This window comes from Solenopsis invicta, chromosome 4 (assembly GCF_016802725.1).
Source record: "Solenopsis invicta isolate M01_SB chromosome 4, UNIL_Sinv_3.0, whole genome shotgun sequence".
Taxonomy (NCBI): Eukaryota; Metazoa; Arthropoda; class Insecta; order Hymenoptera; family Formicidae; genus Solenopsis; species Solenopsis invicta.
The window spans coordinates 27,030,925-27,041,184 of NC_052667.1; the positions used below are offsets into that span (position 1 = coordinate 27,030,925).

Sequence of the window (10,260 nt, forward strand, 5' to 3'; positions counted from 1 at the left end):
GGAATAATATCCTTCGATACATATATACAGAAGAGCACACAAATGCTTTTGAAACGTAGTCACTTGTTTTGTTTTCGAGATTTTGTGTCGAGGCTATCCAGAATAATTAGAAGGGCAATAGAGTATTGATTTTGTCGTACTTTGCTAATGGAGAACCAGTCGAATTTGATAAACACTCCAGCTAGAATACTCTTTGTATGATATCAAGAGTTTCTGTTTTAGAAGAACCTAAATAAATAAATTTTAAATTTTGTAAAAATTGATATTAACAAAGAAAAATGTTATTTATATTTTTCTTCCAATTAATTTTCTAGATAAATAATTTTTTATTTGATATTTTATTCAATACATTGCTTTACACGGTAACTTTATTTTAATAAAATTGATCGGCTCGACTGGGTTCAATTGATTATCTTTTCGATGAATCTTCAGATAATTTAGTCGCGGTATAATTTTTTTCGAAAATCTTCACAATGACGCAGCGTTTCGTCCCTGTCAAAGAACGAGCGATTCCGTTCGTTCTTTGACAGCGTTCTTCGCTCACCCCGTTTCGGATTTATAATTGGCATGCGTCATCGTATAATCATCATCGGACGTACGCAGTGACACGACGTATCTTCGTACATTCTCCTCTACGGTGCTTTCACCGCAAAGTGTGAGTTATTGCATTGCGTGGGCGGTATAAAAGCAATCGGCGTTATAACTCACGCCGGACAAAGCGCCGATATCGGCTTTTCGCTTCGCACACACACGATACTGCGTAATTCCTATACGCATGATTTCTACTGAATCCCCTCGCGCGCGATACCGTCCACATTCGCGATCACGTGCATACGCGTTGGCGCAAAGTCAGCGGCAATCAGAGTCGGGCCGCGACGAGTCCCGGGGCGAGGATGGCATCGATACAACTATTTGCTAAGTTATCGTATGGACGAACGAACGAGATTTCAGTTTGCAAAACCTCGAGGGTACTAGACGTGAGCCCCTAAGGCGGGTATTCCCCTTCCCCGTTCGTTCCTTCCGCTCCTCAATATTCTGACTGTGTGTCAAGCGAAAACCAGTTTAGTTGCACCGAACATTGCATCTCACTTAGAGCATTCTCACTACATTGAAGATTATATATTTATTATTTATATTTTTATTTATTTAATGGTAATCCTACTTCCAATCATCTTACGATGTTTTAAATAATGCAACTCTGTCGCGTAAAAAAAGCCACGATTCTGCTTCGGAGAACTTTAAAAGTGATAAATTTTATTGCGGAGAGCAGTAGCTTCATTTTCATAAAGCAGAATAAATCTTGCTAGATCCATCAATGGACCCAGCGTCCAATATAGAAAGGCCGGACCGTAATCGTATTAGCGTTTCTGCTGAAATCCATCAGTGATTTAATATGATTGCGATAATCGTTTATGCATTGCAAAATCCTTTATTCCTCTAGAACTAATCGCTAATGAAGTCTAGCTGTATTAGAATTCATCTATTTTATGAATACATGAAGAATTCTTTATAAAATCCATGGCAATTAGAATAAACATGGAAATAACATTATAGGAAAAAAAAATTGATTACGATTATAATAGCAGTGTCCAATGCATTCGTCACTCGCCGCTATGACGAATAAGTTCTCACATTGCGATGAATGTATGAATACATGAAAATTAATTATGGTATTTTTTCGAATTATTTCCACGAACAAAGCATATGTAACAATGGGGGGTATGCTTATACTATCTGTAATATTTCAAAGTGTTAATTTTAGAACTAAAAAAGAGAGAGAAATTCTTAAAGCACTTCACTTAAGAAAAAAATCCTTGTCATTGTTTTAATTTGTCTCCAGTATATTTTATTGATAAAATAAAAATAATTGAAAATAATATGTACGATAAAATTTCCCAACTGGTCGCTCAATCTACTTTGAAGTAGTACAAATGTAGCGAAAGAAATTCATAAGTGCGATTAGTACAACTTCCATATAATGTTCTTCCAAGGCGGCGCGGCGCAATGCTTCCGCGATAATTACATCAAATTTGTTCTCACGAGAGCGCGAAACTTCAATGACGCTTTCCGCGCCGCACTTGGTTCCCTCGCAAAACATGCCCGGAATCCACTTACTTATATATAACATCGACAATTGTATCTCACGATCTGCTAGAATCTTCCAAGTGAGAAGAAACGGTTAAGTTATTTTGTCCCATCGATAAATAATTTCTGTTGATACAAAAAAAAAAAAATAATCGGAGTAATGATCTACATTACGTAATCTCGAAGTGATGTGCCGCAACAAATCGATCACATTAATGCTCGAAAGAATTACGATTACAACATAGTCGTGAGAAAAGTTTGATATATCAAGTGTATTTGAGTATATCCGTGTTGCGAATACATTGAACTTCATGAAAATCGGGACAAGCGAGAAGGTCCGACTTATCATAGCAATCGTCTCTCTTTACAACAATTGCATTACATCGATGGCGGATCGTTCGGAAAGAAAGACAAGTTTGTCCTTGTGATCCTTGCGCGTTCTATTCTTTTTGTAATTTCTTTGTACCGATCATCACGACTTACCGGATTGTTACGTGAAGTAATAATTAGCTGTTGATTGAACTTCGTAATAATCACAAGGAAGAGATTGAGATAATTGAAGTATGTGATAATTGGTAAACTTGCAGAAATAATTTTGCTACCCGGATGATATAAAACTTCGGAGAAATATAAAGAACGGAGATTTTTCTTTAAACTCTTTTATTTTCTACAAAGTAGATCCGGAGTTGGATGCAACGCTTATTTTACGTGTTACACAGACATGTTTAATAGCATTATTATTTTAAACAATAAATTTTTTCTTGCCATCTTTTCCTTCTATAAATAAATGTGCCGACAGGAGGAAAGAATAAAAATTCTCTTAATATGCATTTTGCTACATTAGCAAACTATTACAGTAAACCATAAATAAAAAAAAAACCAGCATTTCTATAGTAATAATTAAGAATACTTGAATGAAGCCCCCAGCTATTGTTAGCTTATTTTGCATTTCACAACTTTAGAAGCTGATATTGCTTCACACAGTTTGCGCAAATAAGAACCATCTTTAGCGGCTATACGTTAAAAAAGTTAGTCGCCATTATAAGTTCTCTTATACGTATAGTGCAAATATCCTTTGCGTATTTTGCTGTTCTCTAATGAGAGATTTTTCAAACTACTTTCCGATCGGGTAACGAGCGCTCGGTGCGCAATTTCCCGCACGTAATAACGAGAAATTTAATCAAGGTCGTTAAGATCCATCTTTTTGATTGATGTTCTTCAACATCGGGTTGCATATTGACGCGAGAATCGACTAGTGTATGGGTATCAGTGCTAACACTTGGTGCAATCGGCATGGCGTGTCATAATTGACGCACGTCCGTTCTACGTCTACATCTGTTCAAAAGCTATGAATAGAAGCATTCGAATCGCGCGATCCGTGAGAATATTAAGGCGGGAGACGCGCGCCCATCCCCACGAATCACGATTGACCTTCGCGCGAATGATCGTGACGGCGGAATCGGCGCTGAGAATTAAGGCGCGATGCAGTGGACAGATGTAGATTCAGAACATCTAGACGCCCTCCCTCGCGGATCACTCAGCGTTCGCCCCCTTTTTCTCAGAGAATCCGGGAAATATCAAAGACGACGTAGAGAAGCGCCAGCTGTGTCTGCGTTTGCGCCATCACTTATTCATCGCACGTTTATCGATGACGAGAGCCCTTCCTCCGACCATAAATCGTGATATTATAAGCCAAAGTTATCTTGAATGTAACTTGGCTGCAAAAGTACGAGGGGATTAGGTAGATTGCTCGCGTGGGAGAAATCCATTTAGCCGGACAAGCTGAGAAATTTAAGAGAGTCTGTTCAGCGCTCAATATTAATTTTTTTAGCTCATTAGTTTTTACGAAATTTTAGAACTGCTCACAAGCTTTTAAACCTTATTATTGTACTGTGTACTTATTTTTTGTATTTTATATTCGGTAATTGGTAGAAAAATTTGTTTAAAAAAATGACGAATTTTTTTACAAATGTCGAAAATTAGTTAAAAAAATGACGAACTCTTTCTTTGATATATTTGCACATAGAACAGTTTATTTTAAACAACGTGTACAATTTAGACCCTTTGCAAATTTTATGCTCAACCAGTCAGTCGCAATTACTTTAAGCAATTACATTTTATACGACGTACGAATGATTACATGAAAAGAGCATGACTTGGTGAGGCACGATTCTAAAGTCTGTTAACTGGGCCAACAGAATGCTAAGGAAACCTTAAACGATTCTGCTGAAGTTTTGTGGTTGTGCAGTTTCATTATTTAGTCCGTTACTCCCTTTTCTCTCGTTTCTTAAACTTTATAATAATCTCTTCAAGTGTTAAAACGTAATTTCCCACACAATTGTACTTTCTGCTACACTTAAAAAAAAATAAAGCTGTTATAATTCATGCGATCGAGATATTCTACATAAAATGTTTAAAATATTATGTATGATGTGTGCGTAACGCTGATCGATTAGTTGCGAATCACATAGGCAGATAAAACGCTCGTGGACGCTGCAAAGTCGCTTGTTTCTCAGTTGCTGCATCAATTTTGTTATTCGATTTCGATGAATTATAGGAATTGTAACGAGCGTTGTTGTTCGGCAAGGTTTTAGCGGAAAATTTAGAATACGCAAGTGTTTCATCGGGACGTTGCTTGGAGACATCCAAATTTTGATTATGACGAATTAGAGTGCTGCCTTTGTTCCATCCTCGTAGTATATTCTGCCAATTTTTATTCCAAAATCTATTCTCGTAACGAATATTGTCGTACGGCAAGGTTTTAGCGGAAAATTTAGAATGCGCAAGTGTTTCACCGGGACGTTGCTTGGAGTCATCTAAATCTTGATTATGACGAATTAGAGTGCTGTCTTTGTTTGGTGTTTGTAGTATATCCTCCCAATTCTTATTCCACGGTCTATTCTCGTAACGAATATTGTCGTTCGGCAAGGTTTTAGCGAAAAATTTAGAATGCGCAAGTGTTTCACCGGGACGTTGCTTGGCGTCATCTAAATCTTGATTATGACGAATTAGAGTGCTGTCTTTGTTCGGTGTTTGTAGTATATCCTCCCAATTCTTATTCCACGGTCTATTCTCATAACGAATATTGTCGTTCGGCAAGGTTTTAGCGGAAAATTTAGAATGCGCAAGTGTTTCACCGGGAAGTTGCTTGTAGTCATCCAAATCTTGATTATGACGAATTAGAGTGTTGTCTTTCTTCGGTTCTCGTAGTATATCCTGCCAATTCATATTCCCAGATGTATTCTCGTCATAGTCGCGTTGATTATTCCAGAGTAGCTTCTGCGTTCTGATGCGGCTTCATTGTAAAAAAAAAAAAATGAATGACGATTAGCGATAGTAGAGAACACTTTTAATAATACCAAGTATGAAGTTTAGAAGTTTAGATGAATTCAAGTTAAATATAAAAATTTCACTTTCTATAAATGTTTATAGTAAATTCTATGTTATAATGCAGGAGAAAGTAAAATTTCTTAAATTCACATAGGTGTAAAATTTACGTCAGCATGAAACTTTTTTAATAAAGTGTTTACGCATTGACGTTACATCTATTAGATCTTTAAACGCCAGCGGTGAAAACTGAAAGCGGGGGAGTTTGAGTGTGATTGCCTTCCTGTTCGAATGAAAGTAGCGTACTTATTATAATTAACGGGACGCGTGACTTATTTATCATTTTATTACGAGATAATTCAACGGGAACCTTAAAAGAAATGTTATTGCAACGATTTTTTTTTGTGATCAAACCGCGGGAGATAAGAAGATGCCGATTATGTAATCGCATGCGAATGCCGTATGGACGCACGGTATATACGGTATGTATTTTGAACAATTCGTTACGTAATGCGTGCTCACCTATCAGCTTCCTCCATTGCTTTTGCAACCGCCTCGTTAATGGAGTAGAAACTTTGCGCGCGGGAGCAATCCACGGTGTACCACCACATGCAGACCAGAGTCTCCTGATTGAATAACGTGCCGTTCGGACAAAGGAACGAGTCCTTTTGCCCGCCGCGTTGGCAGATGTGAAACACTTGGCAGTTGGCCTCAGGGTCGGCGTAATAGCCCGGATATCTCCATTCGCACGCGAATTGCGTCCACGGAACTTTGTTGAAAATCGGATAATCTTTCCCAGCCGCACCGAGGATCCCGTCGTCGTTCGATTGATCGCGCGGTTTGTAATTATCTTCCCGATCGAAAGACTTGTCGGGACGCTCATACGAATATCCCTCGTCCGCCTGAAAATACAATATTTAATTATAATCTTTGTGCTTTTTTCAGAGTAAATTTTAAGGATAAATCTTTTAATTTTTTTTTAATGTTTTACTCTTTGAAAAGAGTATCGAAACATTGAACGATCAAAATTTATTTAAACCAAGACTATCAAGATTAAAATAAATCAAAAAGAGATTAATTTAATTAATTTAATTTTTTTTTAATTAGTATAGGAATTATAATTAAGTAATACAAATTTGTTACTTGATTTTGAGTATAAATTTTGTTTTAACGGAACTTTAATTTTCTAAATTTCTTACTGCCACATCGAAAAAAACGGCTTAGTATCTAATTTAACTAGATTCAGATCTGAAAATAATTTTATAGGACCACTAAAATAATTATACAGAACGTTCAAGCATGAATAATACTGCAAATATTTTGATATTCTATCAGTTTAAACGTCATCATTATTTTGATAATCTGTATTTACTGTGTTTAACTAAATTCATAAATACTTCAGTAAAACTGTTTCTTTCGTGAAACTTTTAACGTCAAAGCTATGTACTTTTTCGTGAAACTTTCAATATCACTAATCTTTGCGCTACAAGCAAGTTTAATACTTACTAAGCAACTTGCGAAGGTAACCATTATAACAAGTCCTAACTTGAACACCATGATTAAGTTTAATTCGGTAGCTTCAGCCAACAAAGACGCTTCAGACTATATTGAATCAAGAAATATAAACTCGGTCTTTATATAGTTTTTGAAACGAGTTCAAGTACACGTACAAATTTATTCTCTATTCAAAACGGCGCATCCTTCGATCGAAGATATGATGGCGAAGGTAATCATATTTCGGCATATTTTGGTAATTAAAAATTCACAACAAAACAAGGTCTCATTTTTTTCGTAAGGCGTATAACAATATAATTCCCGGTTAACAGTCGTTCAGAGTTGTTGGGAATAAGAGATAGTTCTGTCAAATCAATCATTCACGATGATTAATCTCCGACAGTATCACTCCGCGATCCGCATTGTCGAATAACATCTTAATGACTTTGTCTTACAAATCTTTATATCCCATCAGTTCTTTTCTGTATTCTTCTTGAATTTCATTTTCGCACATAAATTTATTTTATAGCTTTTTTTAAGGGCATTTCTGAACATGTTTCTTATTTTAAAACTACTAACAGGGAAAAACAACCAAGTGTTTTTTTTCTGATTTTAAGCTTGGATATGTTAAAATACAAATAGACAAAAAAAATGTTCTAAAAGTTGAATGAAAGTTGAATGCTTTCAAGAGTACTTCATAACAGCAGTAAAAAAAATTAAAAGAATCTTTTATTACTATTATAAAGCTTTCTTGAAACCATTCAACTTTCATTAGAACATTTTTTTCTGCCTCTTAGAGTTTCAACAATGTTTGCTTCGAAAGAAAAAAACTATTTTTTTTTTTTTAAAGGTGTTTTATTCCCTTAACGTATGACTGAGCACTTATAAAACTGTTTCTTTCTATATGTTTTTTATTTTAATATGTTCCAAGCTCATTAAAATCAGAGGGGCGACACTTGGTTGTTTTCTTTTAAGAAATACAAATTGCGCGCGTTTCTTCGACGTTAGTCGACGCATGAGCTTTGATGACTCAACTGACTCAACAATATGGCGGAAGTCCTCCAGCTGTTTTGTTGTATACTAGCTGTATACGGGGATTTCGCGTAGTCTTCGTAACGATAAAAGATTATTACATTAAATAGTTTTTTTTTTTTTTTCAATTTGTTGTGATGCTAAGATTGCTTCTTGAAGTGTGATTATTAGCAAATATTGATTGCTTTGATATACTTACGAAATCTGTAGACATAGACAACAATAGGTAGAAGTGTGCAAAACACGTGTAGCGTTTTATAAATATTCTGACAAAATATGCTCATTCAATTTCTTGTCCTTCAATATAGAAATTTCCTGTAATATTGATGGTGTCTTCATTATTACGATACCCAATTCTGTTCTGCTTATTAGACTTGATTTAGCCAATATCGATACAAATTATATTCAATTGTATTGATAGATTTTACGAAAATGAATTTCAAATCATACGAAGGATTTTGTGACTTGTGTGTTAATGTACCAAATGGAGGTGTGGATAGTTTAAATGATATTTTAGTAAAGTTATATGAAAGTAAGTTAGTTATGAGAAAAGTAGATAATAAGAATAAATTAATTCATTATTTATTCTATGTTTTATCCTATAATTAATCCTATGAATTTATTTTGTATTAGTGGGTTATAGAACAGTGGCATTGAACCAAACTGTAAATGATAGTGCCATAGAAAGTGATAAAAAAAAGAAGCAAAAGCTGGAAACAAATGTGGTGCCGAATCCAATTGATGTTTCAAAATTAAATGAGAAATGGAAAGGAAAACTGTGTATTCTTAACAGGATAACATTAATTTGTTCAAGTGTTGAAAAAGCTCACGTATTGGTGCATATCACAATTTTATATAAAATTAATATTTAAACCATTTATTTTGAAAGCGGAGTAACTCTAATTTTGACATATTTAACTTATACAAATAGGATATTAATATATTTTTTTTACAATATATTAATAGAAGCTATAGTTACATTATTTTCAAAATAGAAAGTTTGAAATAGTGATACTGTATATGTACATTGTTTATTACAGACGCAACATGCAAATTTTAGAAAATATGATATATTTGCTCTTGCTCCAACAAAGCAAGATCTCTTAGAGGTTAGTATACATATAAACATACAAATATTTTTCAACTTATAATTTTAATTCTTTGAATTTTTGTGTTTATTGTTTATATTTTTATTTATTGTTTTAGAAAACTTGTGAACAAACAAAAGCAGATCTTATTACATTAAGGCCAGAAATTTCTGGCATAAAAATCAATCGTAAAGTATATCGACAGGCAATAGCAAGAGATCTGTATTTCGAGATACAGTACGTAGATCTTTTGAGACGAAGCACACGTGTAGCAGTTCTTCATCATTCTTATCAATTACAAATGTGCCGAATAAACATGGTAGATATGTAATATATGCTATTAAATACGTGTACTACATTTTTATTATAAGTTAGTTTTATTGATCATTGCTGTGATAAATACGCTTATTTATCAATATGTTAAAGCAATCTATTTGTATGTTGTAGAATATAATCATGTCTAGTGGTGCAAGCAACAAAAAGTTAATTAGGAATCCTTATGATATCATAAATCTGTATCCTTTGATCTAATGTATAATATTACTGAACTTCATAAGAAATATTTACAAAATTAAATGCTTAAAAGCATTGCTTATACAGATTCTATTTTCCATAATTCAAGTTTTTATTTATCTCAATGCATAGTGGATGTGCATTAGGTTTGAGACGAGATATAGCAAAAGCAGTCATATTAAACGAGTGTCAACTGCTGCTTTTGAAAGCCAGTAAGTTATTATTTAATTAAATTTATTTTGCAGAAGGCTGAATAAAAAAAAATTATTTTATTTCAGAAAAGCGAATAGCCGGCAAAGCGGTGTTTACGGTAGAAATTGCAGAAGAGCCAGAGGAAGATGACGAAGAAGTGGAAAAGAAACGAAGAAAGAATTAATCTCTAACTACAAATAATTTGTCTTTTATATTTTATGCTTAATAAATAAAATTCTGTTTTATAGTTTTTATACATGCCAATAATATGTTATTTTCAAAAAGTAAATTTATTATATTTTTGTAAATATACATAGATTTCTAAATTTTTATTTCTCTCAGAAAATACTCTTGTTTCAGAATTCTCTTAAATTTATCTGGTAGAGCCATCTGTTAGCCTATTCTGTACTTTTCTCGCAATACACTGTATGTGTAAGCCTCTGTTTATAATGATAAAACATTATTAAATTGTAACATTCGTACTTGATTCGTATTATGATTTCTCTTTTCTTAAATAATAAAAATTATT

General features: G+C 34.0%; 2 protein-coding genes across 3 annotated transcripts; one reads left to right on the plus strand and one right to left on the minus strand.

The window, feature by feature from the left end:
* Positions 1-4,098: 4,098 nt before the first annotated feature.
* Positions 4,099-7,008, minus strand: LOC105196401. Its single transcript, XM_011162337.3, has 3 exons — positions 6,919-7,008; positions 5,935-6,314; positions 4,099-5,380 (listed from the first exon to the last, which is right to left on the minus strand). The coding sequence occupies exons 1-3, from the start codon at positions 6,967-6,969 to the stop codon at positions 4,549-4,551; spliced, it is 1,263 nt and encodes a 420-aa protein (XP_011160639.1). The 5' UTR covers positions 6,970-7,008; the 3' UTR covers positions 4,099-4,548.
* A 928-nt stretch (positions 7,009-7,936) lies between these two features.
* On the plus strand, positions 7,937-10,213 carry LOC105196337 (ribonuclease P protein subunit p30). Of its 2 annotated transcripts, XM_011162240.3 has the most exons (8): positions 7,937-8,164; positions 8,247-8,470; positions 8,572-8,774; positions 8,979-9,047; positions 9,145-9,345; positions 9,474-9,541; positions 9,672-9,751; positions 9,818-10,213. In XM_011162240.3, exons 2-8 carry the CDS (start codon positions 8,371-8,373, stop codon positions 9,913-9,915), a joined length of 819 nt encoding a protein of 272 aa, XP_011160542.1. In that variant the 5' UTR covers positions 7,937-8,164; positions 8,247-8,370; the 3' UTR covers positions 9,916-10,213. The 2 variants fall into 2 exon arrangements, with proteins under 2 accessions (XP_011160542.1, XP_011160541.1); XM_011162239.3 differs by having other exon boundaries at positions 7,949-8,470.
* The last annotated feature ends 47 nt before the right edge of the window (positions 10,214-10,260 follow it).

What these genes read in the sequence shown, in the direction of transcription:
- LOC105196337 (XM_011162240.3), top strand. Translation starts at nt 8,371, where the DNA reads ATGAATTTCAAATCATACGAAGGATTTTGTGACTTGTGTGTTAATGTA. An exon ending in TTGAAAAAGCTCACGTATTG is followed by an intron (nt 8,775 to 8,978) that starts GTGCATATCACA and finishes TGTTTATTACAG; the next exon opens with ACGCAACATGCAAATTTTAG. An exon ending in ACTGCTGCTTTTGAAAGCCA is followed by an intron (nt 9,752 to 9,817) that starts GTAAGTTATTAT and finishes ATTTTATTTCAG; the next exon opens with AAAAGCGAATAGCCGGCAAA.
- LOC105196401 (XM_011162337.3), bottom strand. Translation starts at nt 6,969, where the DNA reads ATGGTGTTCAAGTTAGGACTTGTTATAATGGTTACCTTCGCAAGTTGC. An exon ending in TTACCTTCGCAAGTTGCTTA is followed by an intron (nt 6,315 to 6,918) that starts GTAAGTATTAAA and finishes TTGTATTTTCAG; the next exon opens with GCGGACGAGGGATATTCGTA. An exon ending in GCAATGGAGGAAGCTGATAG is followed by an intron (nt 5,381 to 5,934) that starts GTGAGCACGCAT and finishes TTTACAATGAAG; the next exon opens with CCGCATCAGAACGCAGAAGC.